Consider the following 23,546-nt stretch of genomic DNA (forward strand, 5'->3'; position numbering starts at 1 on the left):
TCTCCCATGTATTTGCTCAACAGAGAAAAGACTGAAAGCACTGGACAAAGCAGCATCCCCCATCTGTTAGCAGCAGCACTTCTGACTCCTGTGCCCAAGGAGAAAACACTATTGAAAGAGAAGTTTCAATATAAAAAGGATATTTTTACCCAAGAAGAGCCACAGAAAAAAAAATCTTAAGGCACAGTGATTTGTTTTTGTCCTACCAAAGTCCCACAGAAACCACTCTGGGAAAAAGCAGAGGCTTCATTTGTGGCCAGGCAGTGGGGAAGAGCCAAATTTGTACATCCCCACCACTCTCTGTCAGGCTATTGCTTTTTAAGTCTATCTTTAAAAAAAAAAGGCCACACTACTGGCACTTCCACAAACTGTATTTAGAACTTCACTAACTTAACAGAAGTTCTGGCCATCTCCATAGCAATAAAGAAATAAGGGAAATGTTCTGATCATTTCTCAAACACAACTGAACACCCAATTTTAACTCATGTTGTTGATCTGGGTATCTGGACAGAGCACCCCACAGAGCTGGAACTCGCATCCTAAAGGCCACTGGAGGCTTGAGAGATGCCATAACCAACACCAACTTAAGTGGACTCATTTCTTTCACTTTGGGCACTGGACAAACTTACATAGGTGCCACTAAGGGACCTGAAGCTATCCAAAGCTCACGTGAGCCCTTATTTATGGAAACACACATTCCTTTTGCTCATCCCTCCCCTATGATCATCTTCCCTCTGATCTGTATCCTCCTGCACCAGCGGGATCACAGAAGAGTAACTGACATTTTGTTTACAATTAAATTCCCGTGATTTAAACTAACAAAGGAAGAGGAGCTGGCATCTCCCAAGGAAACGGGAGAACGGGAACAGCTATTTGGGGAACGTGTGGCACTGTGGCCCGAGGGAAGCAGGTGGAGAGTCAGACTCATTCCTAGATGTGGCCAGGGCAAGGAAAGACACATCTGCGGAGAAGGGAAAAAAAAAAAAAGAAGGCCAACTAAGCCTTTATATTAAAAGCTTTACATGCTGGACTTATTTTTTTTCCAACTCCCACGTGTGGAGTTTTTTTTCTGTGCTGAACAGTATCGCAGAAGACACAGTGGCGAGGGTATCCATCAAGAGAGCATCTTCCAGAAGCCACTCCCGTGCTGCCCCCAATGTTGACACCGGTGTTGTCAAGAGCAGATATGTCAGGAGCACACCCAGAGCCGCTCGCACAGTGCCTGCAGTGACCCGCAGGAGAGCTGGACGCACCACAGCCCCTGCCAACCTTCACCCGAAACCAGCGCCCACAAACACCTTTAACTGAGAAGTCACTAAAAGCAACAGAGGCCACATGTAGCCGGTGCTGTGTCCCCAGGCGGCTCCTTCAGGAGCTCGCAGGGAACAAGCGCGGCACGGCGGCGATGATCGCCCGCACCTGGAACACGCCGGCATCGCCTGGAAGCACTGCCCGGGCACAGCCCCTTCCCTTCAGGAGACCCTGCCGCGTTCGAACAGCCAACAGAGCCCACCCGAAACCACGGATCACAGCGGGAACTCATCGGCGGCGTTCCACCTCAGCGGGATCACAGCGGGATCTCATTCCCGCGGCGCCCAGCGTGGAAGCCGCCACCTGCAAGGCGCCCCGGGACACGTCCAGCCTTGCCCCAAAGCACCCCACCGCGGCTTCTTTGGGAGTTTAAACCCCCAGCACAGAGCCCCGAGTCGATGCTATTGACAAGGAGCAGAGTTCCTGCCAGCCTGTCTCCGAAACTGACCAGGGCTGCGCGTTTCCCCGCGGCTCCGCGCCCAGCCCAAGGCGCGCCCCGGCACACGCGAGCTCCGCCGGGCACCGCACACCTTCTCCCCACGGAGGGGCTGCCCCTGCGGCTGCGGGGGCTCTCTGCCCACAGCACGGACAGCTGCCACCCCGGGCTGGCTGCTGTCTCCCCGGGCACCGCAGCGGAGGGCGAGCAGCGCTCGCAGCCCCGCCCGCGGCTCTGCCCGGGCACCCCCGAGGGGCTGAGGGGCTGAGGGCCCCGCGTCCCCCCGCTCACCCAGCAGAGCGCGGAGGTGCTTCAGGCGGGTCAGCACGTCCCGCTTGGGGTCCAGCGCCTTCTGCGTGGATTTCCTGACGTCGGCGTGGCTCTTCCTGGAGAACATGCCGGCGGCACGGCGGGCAGGGATGGAGGCGCAGCGCCGGGCGCGCTCCCCACGCCGCCGCTCCCGCCCCCCGCTCTGCGCGGGGCGCGCCGGGAGCTGCCGCCCGCCCCGCTCCTGACGTCACCGCGGCGTGGCGCTGACGTCACCGGGGCGGCCGCCGGGAGCCCTCAGGATCCCCCGGGAGCCCTCAGGACCCACCGGGACCCCCCGGGAATCCCTCGGGGACCCCCCGGGACCCCCCGGTGGCAGCTCCCGGGCACGGCGGGGCCCCACGCGGCTCCAGGGAGCCCCGCGATGCGCAGCGGAGCATCCCGGGAGAGCCGCGGGGATGCCCGGCAGCGCGGCTGGGATGGAGGCGCCGTAGGGAGCTGGCTCCTAGGTAGGCTCTTGTCATGGAATCGCAGGCGTGGGTGGGAAGGAGCTTAAAGCCCTTCCAGTGCCGTGGCAGGGACACCTTCCGCTGTCCCAGGGTGCTCCAAGCCCTGTCCAGCCTGGCCTTGGACATTCCCAGGGATCCACCCCATCCTCACAGGGAAAATATTCTCCCAGTGCAGATCTCCATTGGGAAACATTCAGGTTTTGAATAACCACTTGCACTGTAAGTATATCAATATATAAAGACATATTGTCTTTACACACAGGGAAGGTGAAAGAGCAGGCTCGTAGTTACACAACAAAAGCACAATCCATCCCAGAGGCAGAAGCCAGCAGATGCTCTCAGTAAAATTCCTGGGCTGAAATGTAAATTCTAGTAAGTTTCAAAGCAGGCTGTGGTCCTAAAAAAAGAAAACAAGGGGTTTCAGGGAAGTTGCTTGCATAGCATATATGCTCCTTAGTTTTTAACAAAACAGCTTAAAAATCAATTTACATGTCACATAGAAATTGTTTTTTCAGCCATGAATTGGTGTAGAAAGTAAAATGTCACAGGAATTACTGTTGTTGGAAGCAGAAAACAGAGCACTGCCACATCTCACTTCCTCTGAGCCCTCTCAGCAATCCTTCCTGCTGCAGAGACCCAGAGTCACCAGAGCAGCAAGCCCTGAACACATCCCACTGGGGACAGGGCAGTCCCAGCTCCTCCAGCCCTGGGATGGCCCTGTGCATGCAGGAGCAGGGAAAGGCTCTGCGTGGAAGTTGCAGTGGGCACACAAATACATAAATAAATAAATACATAAATAAAGAAGCAGGCTGGAGGAGGGGGCTGCAGGCAGTGCTCCTGCACGCCCTGCTTTTGAGCGTGGCACAGCTCTCCCCCTCTGCAGCACAGCTGGGTTCTGGAGGGGGCAGAGCAGGGGCTGGCTGTGCCCCCAAACCCTGTGGTGAGAAGTGAGAAATCACTTGCTGGAGTCAGGAAGATGGGTAGTGATGTTGCACGGTGTTGAAAATGAAAAAACTGATTAATCCCTTTTCTTACACAGAAAGGCTGAATGCTTGGAGTCAGCCACAGAGAATTCCCTGCTGTCACATCGTCCCTTGCCTTGGAGCCCAGCTCAGTAATTCCTGTTGCACACTCTTCCCATCACAGGTAATTACTATTGCACACCCTTCCCATCCCAGGCAATTCCTGTAGCACACCCTTCCCATCCCAGGTAATTCCTGTAGCACACCCTTCCCATCCCAGGTAATTCCTGTAGCACACCCTTCCCATCCCAGGTAATTCCTGTAGCACACCCTTCCCATCCCAGGTAATTCCTGTAGCACACCCTTCCCATCACTGGTAATTCCTGTAGCACACCCTTCCCATCCCAGGTAATTCCTGTAGCACACCCTTCCCATCACTGGTAATTCCTGTAGCACACCCTTCCTATCTCAGGTAATTCCTGTAGCACACCCTTCCCATCCCAGGTAATTCCTGTAGCACACCCTTCCCATCACAGGTAATTCCTGTAGCACACCCTTCTCATCTCAGGTAATTCCTGTAGCACACCCTTCCCATCACAGGTAATACCCATTGCACACCCTTCCCATCACTCCATGACACACTGTCTCCTTCTGGAGCAGTTATCATTCTCCAGCAATTGTCTCAAATTTTGGGTCATGTGGTGTGATTTCAGCATCAGCAGCTTCCTGAGGAGAGTGAATGGGGCTGTTCTGGCTCTCCCCTTCCATTGGCACAAATCAATTTCTGTACTTGGCTGAGGAAGCACGTGGCTGAAGTCGTGGCTTGTTCTTGTTTATTTTTTTCCCCTTTTATTTTAATTGATTTACAAAACTAACAGCTTCCAGTTTGTCTCTTCTAGCGGTTTCTGATTGTTCCACTTTTTTTTCATGCTTTGTTGAAAAAGGAGCCATTGCAGATTCAGGAGCTATGGTGCTACAGCTGCTCTGATGTCTGATACCTGGTGTGATAAGCAGGGCATCTTTGTGGTCCTTAGCACCAAACTGCATAGCTTTAGGCACTCAGTGGTTTGAGGTGTGCTGGAAGTGCTGCCTGTGAAAAGCTCCAGGGAACAGAGATGCCACGCCTGGAATCACAGTGCTCCAGGACAGTCCTTGCTCTCCCTTTGAGTTCAAACATCATCAAATACAGCTTTTCAAATTATTCACTTAGGAGCTGGCACAGGACAGCACAAGCCAGAGAATGCCAGTAAACCTGCAGCAGTGACTTCAGCCTGTGCAGGAGAACCACTTGTGCAGTCCTGTGACTTGTGTTTTCTAACAATATAACATTTGCAATTTCCCAGAAAGTCAGATGATGCATTTCCGAAAGCCAGTGCTTGAGGTAGAATAATTTCCTGAAAGAGATTTGGTCATTCAGCTTTCAGGATCTGAGGTAAAATCTATATAAAGCAGTCACTTCAGGCAACAGAGCAGTAATCACTTGTGGCAGAACTGAACTGTTAAAGGCCCCAGTTTCGATGTGTTTGCAAGTCCCAGGATGAGGGAAGAGATTAATTTGACTCTGTATTTTTTAGAATGTTGATTTATTATATTATATTTAAAATATTATATTAAAGCTATACTAAACTACAGAGAGAAAAGAATACATCAGAAGGCTAGGAAAGGAAATGAATAATAAAAACTCGTGATTGTTCAGAGCTTTGACACAGCTGGACTATGGTTATCAAGTAAAAACAATTCACATGAGACCAATCAAAGATGTACTTGTTGGTAAACTATCTTTAGACTACATTCTACAACAATCAGATAATTCTTGTTTACATTTCTCTTCTGAGGCTTCTCAGCTTTTTAGGAGAAAATTCTAGCGAAAGGATTTTCATAAAACATCACAGTGACACCCCAGCACTGTGTGGAGGTGACAATCCCAGCACAGGCATGGGAGCGCTGGTCAGGGGTCCAGTATTCCTTGGGAAAATCCCTCCTCGTGCAGGACCCTGCCTGCCTGGCTGGGCCCACGGGAGGAAGACCAGCATCCATCAGAGTTCTGGGGTGTCACAGCTCAGCCAAGACCCACTGACCAAAGGGAAGGGCTGACCTTGCAGAGGCTGTCCCTGCAGTGCCCGCCCCGCCAGGCTGCTGGCACTGCCCTGCCAGTGCTGGCACTGCCCTCCAGGCTGCTCCTACAGGAGTTTCTATTTCAGGCCTTGCCCCAAGCAGTACAGGTGAGGGGCAGCACATTCCCAGTCCAAAATAGAACGGCCTGAATTATTAATATGTGTTTGCACCGCGGGCCAGCACGCTCTCCCTGAACTGCACGGCTCGTGCCCTTCCTTCCTTCCTCCCCCCCCATCCTGGAAGCAGCCTGGTGCTGCAGTTTGTGGAGTTTGTGGAAATGTGACACCAGCTGCCACCTGAATTTCGCTGGACCTGATGAACAGGCAGGGTTTCTTTTCCCGTGGAGCCTGAAATTTTAATGGCAGAGATTAAATTACGGAACTTCTCCGCTTGCTTGTGTCAATATAACACTTTATACTGAGCCCAGGAAAAAAGGTAGGGAAAGAGTAAACACGGGAGACTTGCCTCCTGAACAACCTACAGGTGAGGTAATGGTTTCCTTAGCATGGAATGCCAGTGCTGACTTTCTGTCCTTCAAACCAAATGCTTCAAATTGTGTTTCCAAAGTTGGTTTCGTGTCCTCTTGCATATCCTTGGTCCAGCACATCCATTAAGGTGCCTGAGCTCCTTATTAGAATCAGCTCCCTGGATGCTCCTGGCTCATGTGCAGGAGCTTGGCAGAGCTTTGGTGCTGTGCCAGCGTGCTGCATAAGGAAATGAGGCTCTGCCCTCTCTGCCCGGCTATGACTAAGCATGTGGAAAAGACTTTTCCAGCAGGCTCCGGGTTTGAGGGGTTATTTTCCTGACAGTGTTCCTGTAGGGCATGCAGGCGTGGACCCCTGTTCCTGCAAAGCTCTGCTCCAGGCTCAAACCACACAGTAAGTGCTGAATTTCTGCTAAATGCCTGATTTCCTCTAAGTCTGGATCCTGCAGCCTGCTTTTCGTGGGTCAGCTTATGCAAAGGTTTGGAGTTTATGGAGGCAAAGGTGCCTCATCCACTTAACCCTCAGTGAGGGTCTTCTCCAGCCCTTCTCATTTGGCACCCAAAGGAATTCTCACTGTCCCTTGGCCTGTGGAGTTTTATTTAGGAAAAACCTGGTGGAAAATTTCCACCCATTGCAGATTATAAGGCAGCCAGATGTCATTCTTATAGTAAAAATGATAGACAGGAGAAATCCACTGTCAAAAAACCCTGTCAGATTTCCATCTGCCAGAATCTCCAACTGTGCTGAGGGGGAAAGGGAAGGATTTATGTCTACTGATGGAAAAAAATTCCAAAATAGAAAGAACAGGGATTGCATGTCCCCTGATACCTTCCTAAAGGAAACGGTATGAAGGATGTGAAAATTTCATGGAGTAAAAATATCAACCCACTAAGGAGAGCTCAGACTGCCTTTGCCAAAGGCTGAACTGCGCCAAGAAGTTTGTGGCACGTTGTGCAAGCCCATAACCTACTGCTCCAACCGAGATCTTTCCATGAGGAAATGTTTCAGCTCAACTTGAGGGCTGGCCTGAGAGATGGCTTACACGGTAAAAAACAGGAAAATCATCCCTGTGCTTCCCTGCTCCTTGGGAGCGGAGATAAAGTGCTGCTTGTCTCAACCGCATTAAATCCCAGATAAGTGTTGTTTACTTCACCCCTCTCCAAGAGGAAAGGTCACTCGTGATCTCGGTGGAGCTGCAGCAGCAATTTCCTCCTGGCAGCGTTCACCTCTGGCCGGGTGAGGCAGAGCCCCGCTCCCCTCCTTTGGGGACGCTGTTAACCCTGTCCCTGCCGGCCGTGTGTCCCCGGGGCTGGCTCTGCCTGCATGGGCACAGTGTGTGGGGTCTGAAAGAGCGCCGAGGTGCTGATGGGCAGGCTCGCAGAAACACTTCTGGTCCCAGCAAATGATGCTCAGAGGGTGAAAAAAGGGTCACTTGTTCCTGCAAGTTACAGAGGAAGGGTCCTGCCACCTGCAGAAAGAGTCTTTGTTTTCCTCTTGTCCCCTCCTCGGCTTTCTTGAATTTCTATTGCTGTGTATTTAACCTAAACTATTTTTTTTTTCTTTGACTAACATTATGTTCATATTTTCATTTTTCTCCCATCTTGTGTTGGGTCTTTATCACTCAGAGGAAAAATAAATGAGGAAGGAAGCAGCTGGCTGGGATCGCCCTTAAGCTGGGCTTTGTTAACACCCGGAATGACCACTCTGATTGTCTTAGCCCTGAGTGCAGTTTATTCTGACAAACCAGGCTGTGTGGTATCTTCAGTTCTCCTTCTGAAGAGAAGATCTCAAATGCTTTTTTGTACATGAGAAGGAGAACAAAAAATCCTTCAAAATGAACCAGTAACGCACAAAGCAACCACTGGCCACTGATGTTGACATATTCTTCCTTCTTTTCTTCCTTTGCAAATGAACGACTGCAGAAAGCAGTGCAGTAATTACAGCCTGCAGAAACAGCTCGGGTTTTCCTCCATGGACAAGCATGACAAAAAATAACAAAAAATAATTTTTTACCAACACAGCTGGTGTTCAGATGAAATTATGTGGTTGGCTTTGAAACAGTATTAAAAGAGAAATTTTAATTAACCTGTACCACTGAGTCAGAAGATAATATCTGATGCATCTAACAGGCCTACAGACAAAATATGATAAAATAATTATTTGCAATTAGATATATGCATTACAGACAATGTTGTAATTAAAATGTACTTAATGTCACAGGAGGTCCCTTATTATCAAAATAATTTGTAGAATGACTGTGGAAACAATGTGATGATTATCCATCCCTCTGGCAAAAAAACAATCAGAATTTGCCAAGAGCCCAAAACATCTTTGGATTTGGAGCAGCCACCAGCATGGTCCAACAGCCCAACTCCTCTCCCCAGTGCTGAGTTCTGCTTGTCACCAGGGTGGGCACAGGGCACCCATTTCCTGCTGTGCCAGTGTTCCTCAGTGCCCTGCCAGGGTGAGATGTCCCTGTGCTGCCACACGACTCCAGGAGTGGATGCAGTGCAGGTTGGATGGGGGAGAGATGCCCCAGGTGCTGCACTGTTCTTCTCTGGGGAAAATTGATGTCTGTGTTCCATTATTTGCTTATTATCTGCACTAAAAAGGAGTGATCAAATTTACTGGGACAGATTCTTTTCCTACAGTGGCCCTTCCAAAGCGCTTGGGCCACGAAAGAACTCAAACCCAAGGAAAAATTAGATTTATAGTTGCTTGATACTTTCATTTACATCTCTGGAGGAACAGGAGTGAGTGCCTGACAGGTACTAAATGTGGGGGGTTGCTCAGGCAGCCTCTGAGAGCCCATCACCTTCAGAGCCACCTCTGCCTGAGCCTGAGCCATTCCTTGGAGCTGCCAGGAAACAGTGGCAGTGCCAGCTGCCTGCTCCAGGCCCTGACCTCATCGGGGATAATGAAAGCTTTGGCAAAGCTCTCCCCCTGATTAACATTTCCCTGTCGGAGCTGCTGCTCTGCAGTCAGGGGGTGCTTGGCTGTTTCTCAGGCCTTTTCTCATGGCCACGGTTTGGGTTTGTGCCCCCCCCCAACTCGGAAAATGCCTCTGGACATCGATGGAGGCTTTGCCTGAGCACAGAATGAAGATCCAGCCTCGTCACAGGGTGCACCTTATCCCAGGGACACGTCCTTCTGGGGAGGATGGGGGGCAGCCAACAGTGGTGTTAGTGCTTCTTTATGGAAACAGATAGTTCTTCAAACCTTAAACAGTAACAAAAATTGCTGCAAAATGTGTTAAAGTGGAAGAATGGCTCAAGGAGAAAACACCCCCCCAGTGTATCATCAGCTCTGTCTTTATCTTCCTTACGCTTCTCCACTTCCCCGTTTTCAAGAGAACAAAGAGAATGTGCCAAAGCTGCTTTGGGATTTCAATGAAAAATAATGAGAATTCATTGCTAATTAGGGCTCCAACTGAAAAAACTGCTCTTTGCAGGGACACTGTTAATGAACTTGTAAATTGAAGCTGCAGACTTGCATCCCTATAAACATTCCCTGGGTTGGTTCCGTGTGTGTGTGCAGGAGCAGTGAGTGAAGGTGCCCAGAACTGTCCATGGCACTTTGGAAGTGGCAAGACTTAATGTAAGGAGTTGCTAAAAGCTAAGCTGAAGGCTTAGATGGCGATGGCATGTCTCACAAAGTGTTTGGTTTTGTAAAAAAGAAGAATGGAAATTCATTCTGTATTTTTGATCAACCTTAATCTAATTAGAAATTCGTATCATGCACTGTTGAGAGTGGTGGACAGCCACAAGTACTTGGGGTGCTCAGGTGTCACTGCAAACAGCCATGTGGTGGGGATCTGCACCTTTATCCACTCCCAGGGCATTTTCACCAGGATAAGAGCCTGCCAGGACCCTCCTGCACACTGCCTGGGGATTTCCCTCAGCCTGGGCTGTGTGCTCCAGCTCCCAGGTAGGGAAAGGAGGGGCTGCTGAGAATTAAATGAGAATGTAAATGTGCTGGGGGGGAAACCCTGTTCCTTTTGCCCAGCTGCTGATTTGGGTAAAGGCAAGCAGAGCCAAAGCTGGCAGTGCTGGAAGTGAAGCAGCCACAACAACAAAGCCCCCTTGCCTGACCCTCCCTTCCTCCTCCTCGTTCTTGGCTTTCTGGCATTTGCAGGAGGCACATCCCTGTGGCTTTTTGTGCCAACCCTGTTTTCCCTTCTCCCAGGAGAACACTGTGAAGCCATTGAAGGACAATTAGCAGGAGAGTGTAAGACACTCTTGAAACCTGATGAGAGGTTGGAGATGGCAAGTAGCAGATAAAATTCATGTTGATTGTACACATTTTCCAATGAACTTACAATGAAACAAGAGCCCACACAGAGGGTGGTGCCTCTGGGGATCAGCTCAGGTAGGGGCACCCAGAGAAGGGAGCTCAGGGCTGTGCCTGGTTGGCTTTTGGAATATGTCCAGGGATGGAGCCTGCACAGCCTCTGCAGATACCCTGGGCCACCAAAAACAGGGGGATTTGTGTGCTAGAATGGAATTTTCTGTATTCCAGTTTGTGTGTTTTCCTCTTTGAAGGAGGTTTGAAGAAAAGGTGCAGAGCACTAGGGATGAAGTGCAACATGAATATGAGGGGCACAGGAGAGAAGTGAAACAGTTCATCCTTGTTCTGGTATTAATTTTTTCTGTTTCATCCAAATGCATAGATTTTATTTCAGAAAGCGTACCACAGCTGATGAGATCCATAATGGAGCCATTCAGGGCCATCTCTGAACATGCACTTTTCCCACATATAACAATGTACCTGAAATTTTGAAAGATGGAATACTCATTTGCCAATTTAAAAAGAAAATGGAGAGAACAAGAGAGAGAGAGAGAGGCTCATGGAGTTCTAAGTCTTCACAGGAAACGGATGGAAAAACACATGTACATTTAGAATGATGTTGACATTTCTGAAATCAGAGATATGGTGTTTTATCTAAATTACACCAAAGCCCTCCAAGATAATGTGCCGTGTAATAGCTGCAGTTCTAGGCACTATTTCATTTTCAATTTTCTGTACAAAAAGCATGATTCTTATCCACAGTTCCAGTTCAGTGTTTGACAAATTATTCCCATGCAGTGCCCAGCTGCACCCCGTGCAGGGAAAGCTGTGTTTGAGGGGAAGAGGCAGCAGCTCCCCCGCTCTGCCCTGGCTTTGCCAGCATTCCTGGTTACCTGGAGAGGAGGCAGAGGGGCAAAACCCAGGGCTGGGCTGGTGTGCTCTGAAGGGCCCTAAGGCACAAAGGAGCAGTAGAGAAGCCTGTGGAGCTGGGAGCAGATCCTCAGGAGCCCGTGGAGGAGCTGCTTTGGTGTAAAAAGCAGGTGAGACCTGGTAAAAGCAGGTCCTGCCACGTGTCCGTGTACCCCAGGTGCTGCTGGCTGTGAGTGCTTGTGTGTGGCGTGTGCTGGGCTCACATTACAGAGGTGTTTCCTTCCTCTTGGCAGCTTGAAAGTTTAAATCCCTTTGGCACCTGCTGGTGATGCCATTGGCAAGGTCTGGTGTTTTCCTGGGAGTCACCCACCGTGAGGTGTGGAAAGCAGGATACAGGTGGAGCTCATGGGTTTCTGCAGGGTGCGGGAGGTCCCTGCAGTACTGCTCTGACTCAGGGGGCCTGTGCTGGGGGTGTGAGAGGGTAAAATGCCTGCCTGCCTTCAGGAGCTCCATCCTTTCCTGTGGGCATCCACAAGAACCAGCATGTGCTGGAGCAGGATGTCCTGGGAGGAGAATGCGACGGTCTGACCCCCTCCAAGTCCCTTGGCCCAAAGCTCTTGTTTCCAGCACTACTGGGCCAATATTCCAGGAAAGTTTAGCAGTGTGGGAAAGTTATTTTCCTTCTGCAGGTGTGCTGGTGAGGGAACCTGGAGCACGAGTCAAGAATTCTGTTTAGTTCCCACACAGAGAGCAAGGTACCCTGATGGAGCTGGCAAGGGACTGCAGGTAAGTTTGGTGACAGATGCCATATGCTTGTCCAAAACGTGGGACTTCCACTCACATCCCTGGCTGTGATGGGATGGAGAGCCTGCTCCCTCTGCAGGGAGCTCCAGCTGCTTGGATTTGTCCTCAGCGTAGAGGCAGGAAAACTCCTTTCTCCTCAGAAGTCTCCTGTGAGATACCAATGGATGAAATCTGAAAAGATGTTATTTTTGGCACGCATGCTGACAAGTGAGTGATCCTCAGCAAGCCGTGGGTGCATGCAGTCCCAGGGATGGAGGTAGAAACTGGGATCTGCAGAGTGGAAGCAGGAGGCTGCAGAGAACCTTGTCATTAGCAGGGGAAGGAGGGTTTTCATGACAACCAGAAAGCATCAAAATATAAATTAAACTCTGCTAGGAAATGAAATTCAGGGGACAGAAATAGTTTCCTTGGCAGGCCAAGAATAATTCTGGCAGCACTCAGACTGGTTGCTAAGTGAGGGGGCAGAGCAAGGGAAGGGTAACAGTGGCTGTGATTATGGTTGCTGCCTTAGCAAATATATGCATTAAAGGTAGTAAGAGGCTGCTTTTAAACCGTGCAGGATTTCTGTGTTTGAAAACAAAATAAGGGAACCAAGGGTCAGAAGAGCCTTGGTATGCATCTCAAAGTCTGTCTGTGGTCGCAATAAACGTGTCTGTTTCCGCTGGTCACTGGGAATGAATATGTATAAATATCTGAAATTGTGCTAGGGTTTCTGAACAAGGTTTAACCAAGTGCCTGTGTCTTGGCAATGGCAGCACAGCGTCAGGAGGGGCAACTGTGTGAGGAACAGCTCATTGCAGACAAGTGCAAGGGAAATGGCTTTCATTAATTCCTGCCTTTATGTTGGGCCCTGATCCAGGTTCCCCTGGGATGGAGGCAGGGCTTCCCCTGGACTGCAGCAGGTGTGGGATTGAGCCCTGCAAAGAGCCCACTGGAGGGGACAAAAGAAGGTGGAAACGGCAGTATTTTGGCCCTGGGTGTAAATGGTTTGTGGTATTTATTTGTCTTTGTCAAACATTAAGAGCTATGGCTGGAAAAGCGTGCCACGTGTGTCAAGTAGTTGCAGAAAATGCAGTGGCCACAGCTCATGCCAGCTTGCCCAAGTCTGGTTTTGTGCATTTTGGACTAGTGCAAGAGCCACGTCACTGTTCACAGCCAGGGCATAGCAGAGATGCTTCTGCAGTGGAAGTTGCTGACTACATTGAGGGAGCTGCTATTTTGGGGCAGATATTCCTTTCAGTAAGCATGACAGGGCAGAGTGCCCTGTGGCTGCCCTCGGGGCTGCAGGAGCCATCCCTAGGAAAGGGTGTTAAAGGTGTTAAAGGTCCTTCTGAGCCTGCTTGGTGCACAGGCTCGGATGCAAACTTGGAGTAAAAATACAACTGGTTTACTTGGGGAAGCTTCTTTTTCATACACAGCCCCCTAGTTTTAGGGGTAGGTTGTGCTCAAACATTCACAAAAGTAAAAAAAGGCAGGAGGAGAATCTCTGGGCAAAAATGAACCTGAGATTTGAGTTTGTCAGGTCCTACCTCTCACACGGTCTGAGGTCTCGTTGTAGCTCAGGCTTGAGGGGTGTTGTGAACATTTTGGCTTTAATGTGCAGCAAAGAACTTTGTGTTTAGGGCAGCGAGCTCACAGCTGGACAGGGGTATGATCATATTCAGATTTATCTCTTAAAGAAACCGACTGGGGCAAAGCCAGGCTTATTTGTCACAGAGCTCTGGAGAACTCTTTTCTGGAGGGTTTGTACCAGTCTCAGAATTGGTGATGGATTTGTTTCCATCCTCGGGAAAAGGAAAGGCATAATGGGATGACAAAATGATTAACCCACATAGAGAACTTGCAAAATTAGATCTCTCCTGGGTCATTAGGCCGGACACTTGTGCAGCCAGAAAAGCTACAAAAATGGCTTGCAGTGTAAAAGATGATGCTCTCTAACTACCTGCTATAGCTGGTACCGCTGTAGTACGCTGTAATTTGATTTACCATTGATTTTCTGTCCTGCAGTTGTTGGCAGCAACCATACAGACCCCTTGGTTTAATGCTTATTTGCATGTTTAATTACTCTATAATAGTGCAATAATTACCATGTAGCTACAGAGGAATTACATGGTTGTCTGTACTCTGTAAACCAGTGTCAACCTCCTCTGCAAACAAATAATTATGCAGCTAACATACCTGTTTAACTTCCCCAGGAATTAGCAGAGGAACAGGAGAAATGCAGAAGATACAGTTGCTGGGGAGTTTAATTAATTATTTATAGTTTTTCTGTGTAAAATTCTTTAGTTGCCTGATTCTATCTCCTACCATAATGTCAGACAATACAAACTGGAGCCGGGGAAAACATTGCTATGGAATTAAAGCTGCCGAGGCTGAGCTCTGTAACCATAACCAGTGTTATTTCAGAGCCTGGCCATTCTGCATCTGCAGGGTGTGATGGAACAAATGGAAGTATTTCCAAACAACTTCCCATGTGCAGCTCTGACTCCTGCAGCCTCCTCTGGAAGTCGGAGGAAAGCCACGAGGTGGCAATGTGCACCAGGAAATAAATCTGCCCGGCGCTTCTCAGGGACCAGTCACTCAGCCCTGAAATGCGGCTCGATGGACACTTGGCCTCCCACAGGAGCTGCGGTAGGATTTTATCACCTTTTCCATGTAAAAAATGTACATTTGTTTCCCTGGACTGAAAAAAAAAAAAGCTGTAGGGATGAACATCTCCTCCTCCTGCATTGTTTGGTGCTGGTGGATAAACTCAGTAAGTTTGTGTGTTTGCTTCAGGCTCGGATGCTCCCTGTGGATTGTTTGGAAAACATCTTGCCTCGTGTTTCCCCTTTCCTCCCTGGGGATCTGTTTTGGTTTCTGTGCATCCAGCATTGCTGGTGCTCGTGGCGGGAGATCCCCAGCTTCTGACCCAGCCACTCCTCTCCTCCACTTTCCCTGGCCTGTGGTGGGAAATGTTTGCAGAGCGTGGTGAAGGAAGGAGTGCATTTCTGGGGTACAGCAGGACCTACCAGTGTGCTGTCCAAGCAATAGTGTACTGGTGATGGGGACAAGCTGGTTTTATCCAGTGTAAATCAACTGGCAGGTCTCAATGATCCCCAGGGATGCTGGAAACAGCATCCTGCAAGATCTCCAGAAGGGTGCCGAGTTTATTTCCTGGTGTATTGCTTTGGAGATGGCAAAACTGGCTAAATTTAAGAGAATTCTGGGTTCTCCCAGGACTGGCGTGTCACCAGCTATGCCTGCTGCAACACCCAGTCCAGGGGAGGGACCTGTGAGGTGCTGGGACCCTGGGGGGTGACAGGGCCAGTCAGAGCAGCTCACCTGTGGCCACTGTCCTGGCACAGGGTCTGCTGGCCACCAGCCACAGCCTGAGGAACACCCCGCACAAAGCTGCTGCTGTCAGGTCCTCCAAAGCTCACCTACCTCATAATCAGTCTCATTTCTCTGAGGGAAGGAGGATACTTGGCTCCCTGCTTTTCTTTATGAAGTCAACTCATTTATTTGCTCTTCACAAGGGCTCTTTACAGCCCCTTCAGGACCGCTGGTGTGTGGCTGTGGGATGGGCGGCTGCTCCGGGGCCGTGTGCTGTGCCAGGGCAGCTCTCCAGCAGCAGGGATATCTGCAGTGCAACGCTGCAAATCCCCATCCAGGGCAGGCAACAGCAAAACTGGGTGTGACTGCTACCCGTGTTCTCCTTGCAGCCCAGCCTGAGGCACTCAGGCACACTGGTGCAGTGTAAGGATGATGTTAATCTTCCAGCAGAACAAATGCTGTGAGTTTTTGACTGATGATTCCCCCCTGAACATTTCCCAAACTCTGCCCAGGAGAAGCCCTGGCCGTTCTGCCTGTGGGCACCAGATGGCATCGTGGTGGAGCGCTGGGAGCTGGCAGCCAGCACAGGCAGGAGGAAGCTCAGCTTGGAGTTTTTCTGGGCATGGTTCCAGGCAATAATATCTTTTCCTACCAGTTGTGAAGGATCTGAACTTTGGTTCACACCAGAAGCTTAAAAAAACAACTGTTTAAAAACTTGAATCCCTTCTCCAGCTTGCAGGGTGCTTGAGGCATCCGAGTGCTCACGGGCTGCCTGTGGGGACACGGCAGTGCCCTGGACCTGCAGGGCTTGGTGTGGGGCTGTGGCTTTCCCAGATGGACTCGGAGTGGGGGTCAGTGCCTGTGTCACTGCCACTGGCAGCACGGAGCTCTCAGGACATCCCAGCACATCTTGGCTGGGAAGGGAGCAGGACTGAGCACCTCGGAGCAGCACTAAGCACAGTCTGTGCAGAGTTTGGGCAGTGCTGCCCAGCCTCGCTGGCACAGCTCCCACACCCAGCTCTGGCCACCTTCTGCAGGTGCTTCTGCCCCTCTGGCCACTCTCTTGTGTCTTGTATTTGTGAGGTTCCCAGACGAAGGAAGGAATGATGAATCTGACTTCATGTTCTTAGAAGGCTAATTTATTATTTTATGATCTATATTATATTAAAGAATACTAAACTAAACTATACATACCAAAGAATACAGAAAGACTAATTTATTATTTTATGATCTATATTATATTAAAGAACACTAAACTAAACTATACTAAGCTATACTAAAGAATACAGAAAGGATACAGATAGAAGGCCAAAAGCTACTAATGAAAATTTGTTACTCTCTCCAGAGTCCGACACAGCTTGGCCCCAATTAGCTATTGAGTCAAAACAATTCACATGAAACCAAACAATCACCTGTTGGTAAACAATGTCCAAACCACATTCCAAAGCAGAAAAACACAGGAGAAGCAAATGAGATAATATTGTTTTCCTTTTTCTCTGAGGCTTCTCAGCTTCCCGGGAGAGAAATCCTGGTGAAGGGATTTTTCCAGAAAATATGAATGTGACACTTGTGTTTTTCAGAATGTTTTCATTTAGCTGTTTGAACATTTTGATGTCTAGTTGCAAGGCTTTGAAATCCAAGGTGGTGTGTCCCAAAAAGTATTTAGGTGTGAGGGGTTTTTTTCTGTGGTACAAGTCATCCCTTTAATTTTGGCTCTCTAAAGAGTGCAAAGCCAGGATTTTCCCTGTGTGGCCCCTCAGAGGGACAAGCAGAAGCTGCACACTGCCAGTGCATCCCCAAGCTTCCAGCGCCTTGATTTGAAACAATTGGTTTTTCTGTGGCCTGATAAGGGTTCCGTTCAGCACAGAGACAAACAGCAAAGCTGATGTTCTCTCACACCAGCTTTGTCCCACGACAGGAAAGCGAGCTGCACCAGCCCAGATGATTTCCAAAGCAATCGCAGGGCTGGGTGGGGAAGTCAGAGGCGCTTCCCTGAAGAATAGAGCCCGCAGTGTCTGCGCCGCAACACTGCTGCTGTTCTGTCCGTCTGTCTGTAGCTCTTTGTTGTGTCAACATCTGTGGCTGTGAGTAAATAGCGGCGGGGCAGAATGCAGCTTGTGCAGGCCAGAGGGACAGAGGCCGGCCGGCCTGTGCCGCCGGCGTCCGGAGCAGGCCACGCAGGGGACAGGGCTCCCAAAGCCCTCGGCCGGGATCAGTGGTGCTGCTCTGGGCTCCACTGAGTGGCTCCTCAGCCTGTGTGAGCCACAGCAGCCTCTGCCAGCCCTGGGGAGAGGCTGCCTCACTGGGGCTGAGCCCCTGAGCCTGCGAGCACAGCAGGACCCAAGTGCTCATCTGGTCAACCTGTGGAAAGCATTCCTGTTTTCTCTTGTCAGCCACCGCCAGAAATCTTTTAGGCTGTGCTGTTTTATGAAAATTTATAAGTGTAGAAGTGCTCAGAGCTATTAGGAGGACTCATTTTATCAAGGGCAACACTAAACTCCTGCTCTCCCTGCCCAGTGCCGCCGCCTGCTCTCGGGCAGCTCCGGGCAGAGCGGCTGCAGGGCTGGACTTGGAGCAGAGGGTCTCAGAGGTTTGTGTGGAACCAGGCGGGCAGAGGGCAGGGCTGGCAGGGGGTGCTGCTGTGAGGGGCTCTTACAGCCCCCAGAGATGCAGAGCAGGAGATTGACAGCCAGGGGCTCCGTGGCTCAGCACTCCCAGGGACCGGCTAAATGTCACCGGCCATAGGAGGGACACAGTCTGAGCCGCCTTCCCTGAGCCAGTGCTGAGCACGGGGAGCAGCCTGGCACTGCTGGAATCACCCCGTGGCATTTCCCTCCTCAGGGACCTGCTAATGAACAGGTGATGGTCTGTGTCAGTGAAACCTCAGGGCTGTTTCCAAAGGAAAAAGAAGGTCACAGCTGCTTGCCAGGGAAGTATTGTGAGCTGTTTGTCAGGCTGCAAGAGTCAACTTTGGAAGTTGTGCTTCATCTTTCTTCTCCACTGGCTGCTGTTGTATCTGAAATAAAAATGCTGTTTTCCCTGCAGCTGTGTCTGGCAGCCCTGGCCTCTTGCATACAGTGGGTGTTTTCCCTGGGTCCTGCAGTGTCCGAGCTGTTTGGTTTTCCAGGTTCAGCCTCCCTCCAGTGGGAGTTCCCGTTCCAGGTGGGTTTGTGTCTTTGCAGCATCCCAGGGCTGTCGGACAGTCCTGCCGTGCAGGAGAGGGGTGGGAGGCTGCTGACCCCACAGTGCTGAGGAGCACATTGGGAAAAGGGGCAGGATCCTGGGGACCTGCCTAGGGCCAGGCAGCAGTGCTATGCAGGGAGATGAAATGTCCAGGCTGAGGGCTGGAGCTTGGCTGAAACATGCTCAGATCAAGTTTTGCCTAGATCTGTGAGCAGGCTGGCTCAGCTGTGCCACCATGGATCCTCGAGCCACCTGTCCTGCCTGGCCAGGTGAGGAGCTCCGGGGTCCCTCTGTGCTGCTGTGGTGCACAGCTGGAGGAGTGGGCTTGGGTAAATACGCTCATGTTTACACAGCACTTAGTTATTTTTGATAGCTAATTAGCGTTCTCTCTGTTTTGCTGGTTCTGCATTGATCTGATACACGGCACAAAAGACTGTGCACGTGGGGTAGGGTGTCCTTCACTTTGTCAGGAGCCTTCACCTGTCTTTGTTCTGTTGCGTTCAGAAATGCTGCGCCAGGCCCACCAACCATCTCTTGGTTGCAGCTGATTTTTTTCCTCCTTTGTAGGCTTGGCAGTAGATTTTGCTTCTATTGAGCATAAGGGGAAGACTTAAAAGCACAGAGGACTGTAAGGAATCTCATTTCACTGGAAGGTTGGGTTCCTAATTGCCCTTTGTGCCATTAAAAAAAATCTCCCCATATGTGTTTTGTTTTGTTTGTGGGCTTTTCCCTCCCCACGCAGGCAAAAAATCGATTGATCAATGTTTGTTACAAAGTTATGAACAAACGTCTCCGGGCTCTTTGCTGCATTGATGTCAGGCGCAGTGTGTTCTCCTCGCTAACAAAATTAGTTGCAAAGTCAGCAGGAGGTTGGGAGAACAGAGCGTGGGGTTTGTTTGCATAGCACACAGTCTGGCTGCTGCTTAAATAACAAACCCTGCCTCGCCGCGCACACATCTGACCAGGGGCTGGCTTTTGGTTTTGTTTTAGGAATTGTTGTTTGAATAAAAGGTCATTTACTGCCTTACTGAGGGGAAAACAACAGCGTAAATGCACAGTGGTGTGCTGCACACTGCGGGTTTTCAGTGGGGCCACAAAGGAGACGGTGTGTGGGAGCTGTAAACAGACCATGGGCACACCACGTGTGTGGCTGCCTGGGCAGGGTGACACCTCCACGGGGCCAGTGACACAGAGGTGGTGTGTAAGGGATCACACCTTCACCCACTGTCATGGAGATGGTGTGTGAGGGGTCACACCTTCACCCACTGTCATGGAGATGGGGTGTGAGGGGTCACACCTTCACCCATGGTCATGGAGATGGGGTGTGAGGGGTCACATCTTTACCCATGGTCATGGAGATGGTGTGTGAGGGGTCACACCTTCACCCATGGTCATGGAGATGGTGAGGGGTCACACCTTCACCCATGGTCATGGAGATGGGGTGTGAGGGGTCACACCTTCACCCGTGGTCACAGAGATGGTGTGTGAGGGGTCACACCTTCACCCACTGTCATGGAGATGGGCTGTGAGGGGTCACACCTTCACCCATGGTCACAGAGATGGGGTGTGAGGGGTCACATCTGCCTGGTCCTCAGGCACCCTGCCATGTAAAACAGGTGTCTGGGTGTTTCCAGGCCGGGCACCACCTCCCTTTACCTGCAGGTGGATTTAAAGGTGGCTGTCCCCTGCCAGCCTTGCACCGCCCGGGCACACAGCCTGAACCCCTGAGCCCCTCCACAGGTGCTGCTCCATGTGCCACCTGCCTTTGGTGTGACAGTAAACCAAAACAGGTCAGGCTCCTGTGGGACAGCTGTGCCCAGGGTGACAGCAGAGCCCAGCAGTGCCTCCCCGCTGCCCCGCTCCTGCTCTTGGCTCCCAGGTGGGTTCTGAGGAGCCTCTTATCTCCTGCACTGCTGCAGCCTTCATCTTTCTCTTCCCCTGCTAAATTTCAGCCTTTAAGTCTCGCAGTATTATTAAGCTGTCTTGATGTTTTGCCTCGCTTACTTTCAGTGTTTGCATGTTGTTTCTAATGTATGGAAACAAACATCTAAATGTTTACGTGTTACTTCCAATGTGTGGAAACAAACGTGTGCAGGGAAGCTGTCACAAAATGCCCTTATCACTTCCTCCCACCTCTTTCTCCAGCGTTTCTCGTGGTTCTGCTGGAACAGCAGGAACCCAAAATGTGGCAAATGAAGAGATATCATTTTAATTTATGGGAGTTCTTAAAAGGCTCCTTTAGGTTCAGATTAAACCCTACTGCAGGTTCAAGGGAAAGTTTAAGAAAATCAATTTTCCCAGGCTAAAAAGAGCAAACCCACTGTAGTGTATATAGTGCCCTTTGTTACTGGAATCAATAGCTCTGTTCCCAGGGCTGAATAATCACTTTTTTATATAACATTAGTACACACACAGACTTATCTCGTCCAGACTTTGTTGTTGAACCGGCAGTAAAATATTTTTGACATTTAACGGTTTCTTGCTCTTATCCTTGTTTAATTTTTCCCTATATCTGAGCCTTGCTCTGAGCTTGAAATGGGGCGATTATTCCCTGCTGTGGCACTGGCGTGGAGCATAGAAATGTTTCAAATTAACGTTTTCCCAAGAAACCATAAGAAGTGTCAAGCATGACGGTAGCTGAATGCAGCATCCTTTGGGTCTGGTTTTGGCCAGGAGTGTTTTCAGGCTGCCTGTTCCAGAGCGCTGGAGTGAGAGCACGTGTGGGCAGGAGCTGTGTTCTGGAAGCAAATGGTGTGAGGTGGAGCTGATTGCCCCTGTCCTGCCCTGCACCAGGGGGTGTTTATTCCAGTGAATGTGGGCTGCAGGTGCTGCGAGGAGCTCTGTCCCCCTTGCCCTCAGCAGGATTTTCCTCCCAGACACTTCCAGCCCTGGATGGGGATGGAAGCATTCACAGAGCAGAGGTTACAGACCACAGCAGGGCAGGTGTGCAGGTACCTGGGTGTAGGGGTGGGACAGGAGGCTTTTAATGCCCTTCATCTTAGTTAGAATATTGCAAATCGCCTTGCGAGGACACGAGCCCTCCACCAGCCTAGGAAAGGCTGACAGGAACAAAGGGGTTTGCTGGTTTGTTTCAGTAATTCAGGCTGATTTCCTCTCTGTGTTTTAAGCATCACCTTTCCCACTTACCGGCAGCAAGGCCGTGATTAGGAGGGCGTTGTGCGCCGGTGGCGGTGGCTGTCGCGGATAATGGTTTGACATTTCGGATCACCCACAGCTAATCAGCCGGACGTGGCAGCACATCGCAGCTGGCCATTAGGGACATGTGGCTGCCAGTCCCCTGGCTGCTGGGGCACGGGGCAGGACCAGGAGGGTTTCCACAGGGCTGAGGAGCCAGCAGGGTCTGAGCCACGTGCCCTGCTCCTGGCGGAGGTTGGGAAGCACCCCAGCTTCCAGTTCCTCTGTCTCCTGGAGGAACTGGAGACCTTCCACCCACAATAATGTGAACCAGTGTTTTGCACAGCTTTCTGATGTTCAAAGGGATGTTCAAAGAAGCCACATGCCATTGCCAGTTTCTGGAATCCTCCAGTGTCCAGGCTTGGAAGCCCCAAAAAAAAAGAATAAAAAGGAAGAAATAATTGTCTTGCTTCTCAGGCCTCTTGTGTATCCTCTCTGCTTAGGATATTTCTTAAAGCATTTGAGCTCGTCCACTGCTCAGGAAACAGGATTTCTGCTGAGGTGCTGGTTGGGCTTGGGATCTGCAGCCAAGTGGGGAAGAGCTGGGCACCCTTTGGGAGCTGCCTGAGCAGCGGGATCTGGCACCTGCCTCTCCAGGCTCTGATTTTGTGACAGAGACCTTGTTCTGCAGATTGCAGGGCTTCCTTGGGGCTCTGCTGCTGCAGAGCATGCCCAAAACATGCTGAACTGCCAGAGAGAGATGCAGGTGAGGTCTCTGCTAATCTCCACTTAAACCTACAAATGATTGAAGTATCCAGTGTTAGCGATGGCATGAAGAAGTCAATGTTGAGTGTGGTTCCTCCAGTGCCCACTTAAAGATAATGTGTTTTCATGGACACAGTTCAGCATATAAAAGACAAGTTTCTACCTGGTTACAGCACCTTGGAGTAAATGATGAGTGCTAGGACTCCTTTTTTGCTTTATTTTTTTTCCTCTTCAGAAACAGTGAAATCAAAGTCATGTACTATGGCTGGTGCTCCTGTCAGTAAACATTTGCTCAGCGCCCAGCTGAGGCTTTTGGGGAGAAGGTGCCAGGTGTTTGCAGAGCTGGCCGGGTGTCTGGGACAGGCTTTGTCCCCAAGCAGCAGCACTGCCTGTAGGTGACACTGGGGCTGGGGCTGGCTCACCCACAGCACATGTATCCTATAATGCCATTTTCCTGCTCTGCACAGGGAGGTGATGCTGTGCTACCTGGGCTGATGTCTTCCAGATACATCAGAATTCTCCAGAGGCGTTGGGAGCTTGGGCTGGGAGAAGGACACTATGGGTGAGTGCTGAGGAGATGAGCAATGAACATCTCTGGCATAGTTGGTGGGAAATCCCCTCCAGAGTGCCCTGATGTGTTCTATTCCATCGCCAGAAGGATGCCTGGACTGCTTTTAGCCATTCCTTGTTCCTCTGAACAGTTCTCCCTCCTGTGTGCCATAGGGAAATCACTTGTTAGAGAGCTGGCTGAAATCCCAGCATGTCCCTGGGGCTTTGTGCTGCTCCCATGCTCCTGCAGCCCCTCCAGCTCATGGAAATGCTTCTTCCCCTGCACTGCCCTTCTGTAACTGCTCGGCTTCTGGGGAGAGAACACGGAGAAAGCAGCAACGACACATCTTTGTTTTCTGGGGTTTCTCCTCATCGGCTTAATTGCAATAACATTTATATCACATAATATAGTGCAGCAGGGTTGTAATTTTCCTATCATCCAAATTGCAGGCTGAAAATGCTGTTAGGAAAGGACTGTAGAGACTGAATTGCTGCTTTCAAAATGACTCCTGTTAACTGACAATGTGACCGGCAAATGGCTCCCAAAGGCGGC

At 50.4% G+C, this 23,546-nt stretch overlaps 1 protein-coding gene and 2 long non-coding RNA genes across 10 annotated transcripts in view; 1 reads left to right on the forward strand and 2 right to left on the reverse strand.

The window, feature by feature from the left end:
* RALGAPA2 (Ral GTPase activating protein catalytic subunit alpha 2) overlaps window positions 1-2,233 on the reverse strand; it is a 94,553-nt gene extending 92,320 nt beyond the window's left edge. For all 4 annotated transcript variants that reach the window (XR_010359604.1, XM_064415454.1, XM_064415453.1 and 1 more), the window contains exon 1: window positions 2,039-2,233. Coding sequence is in view for 3 of the 4 variants with exons in the window: in XM_064415454.1 (XP_064271524.1) it covers window positions 2,039-2,144 (106 nt within the window). In the remaining variant the exon portion in view is untranslated. The remainder of the gene's footprint in view (window positions 1-2,038) is intronic.
* A 79-nt stretch (window positions 2,234-2,312) lies between these two features.
* LOC135297685 (uncharacterized) overlaps window positions 2,313-23,546 on the forward strand; it is a 68,643-nt gene continuing 47,409 nt past the window's right edge. The window contains exons 1-3 of one of the 5 annotated variants that reach the window (XR_010359607.1): window positions 2,313-2,523; window positions 3,563-3,669; window positions 22,912-23,006. This is a non-coding gene — a long non-coding RNA (uncharacterized LOC135297685). Of the gene's footprint in view, window positions 2,524-3,562; window positions 3,670-6,460; window positions 6,479-15,800; window positions 15,822-17,429; window positions 17,446-22,911; window positions 23,007-23,546 lie in introns of those variants that run through there. The other 4 variants (XR_010359605.1, XR_010359611.1, XR_010359609.1 and 1 more) reach the window with 4 other exon arrangements.
* Window positions 10,728-15,423, reverse strand: LOC135297686 (uncharacterized). The gene is made up of 3 exons (XR_010359614.1): window positions 15,371-15,423; window positions 12,084-12,217; window positions 10,728-10,852 (listed from the first exon to the last, which is right to left on the reverse strand). It is a non-coding gene; the product is annotated as an uncharacterized LOC135297686 (long non-coding RNA).

Source organism: Passer domesticus, chromosome 3, assembly GCF_036417665.1.
Source record: "Passer domesticus isolate bPasDom1 chromosome 3, bPasDom1.hap1, whole genome shotgun sequence".
NCBI lineage: Eukaryota > Metazoa > Chordata > Aves > Passeriformes > Passeridae > Passer > Passer domesticus.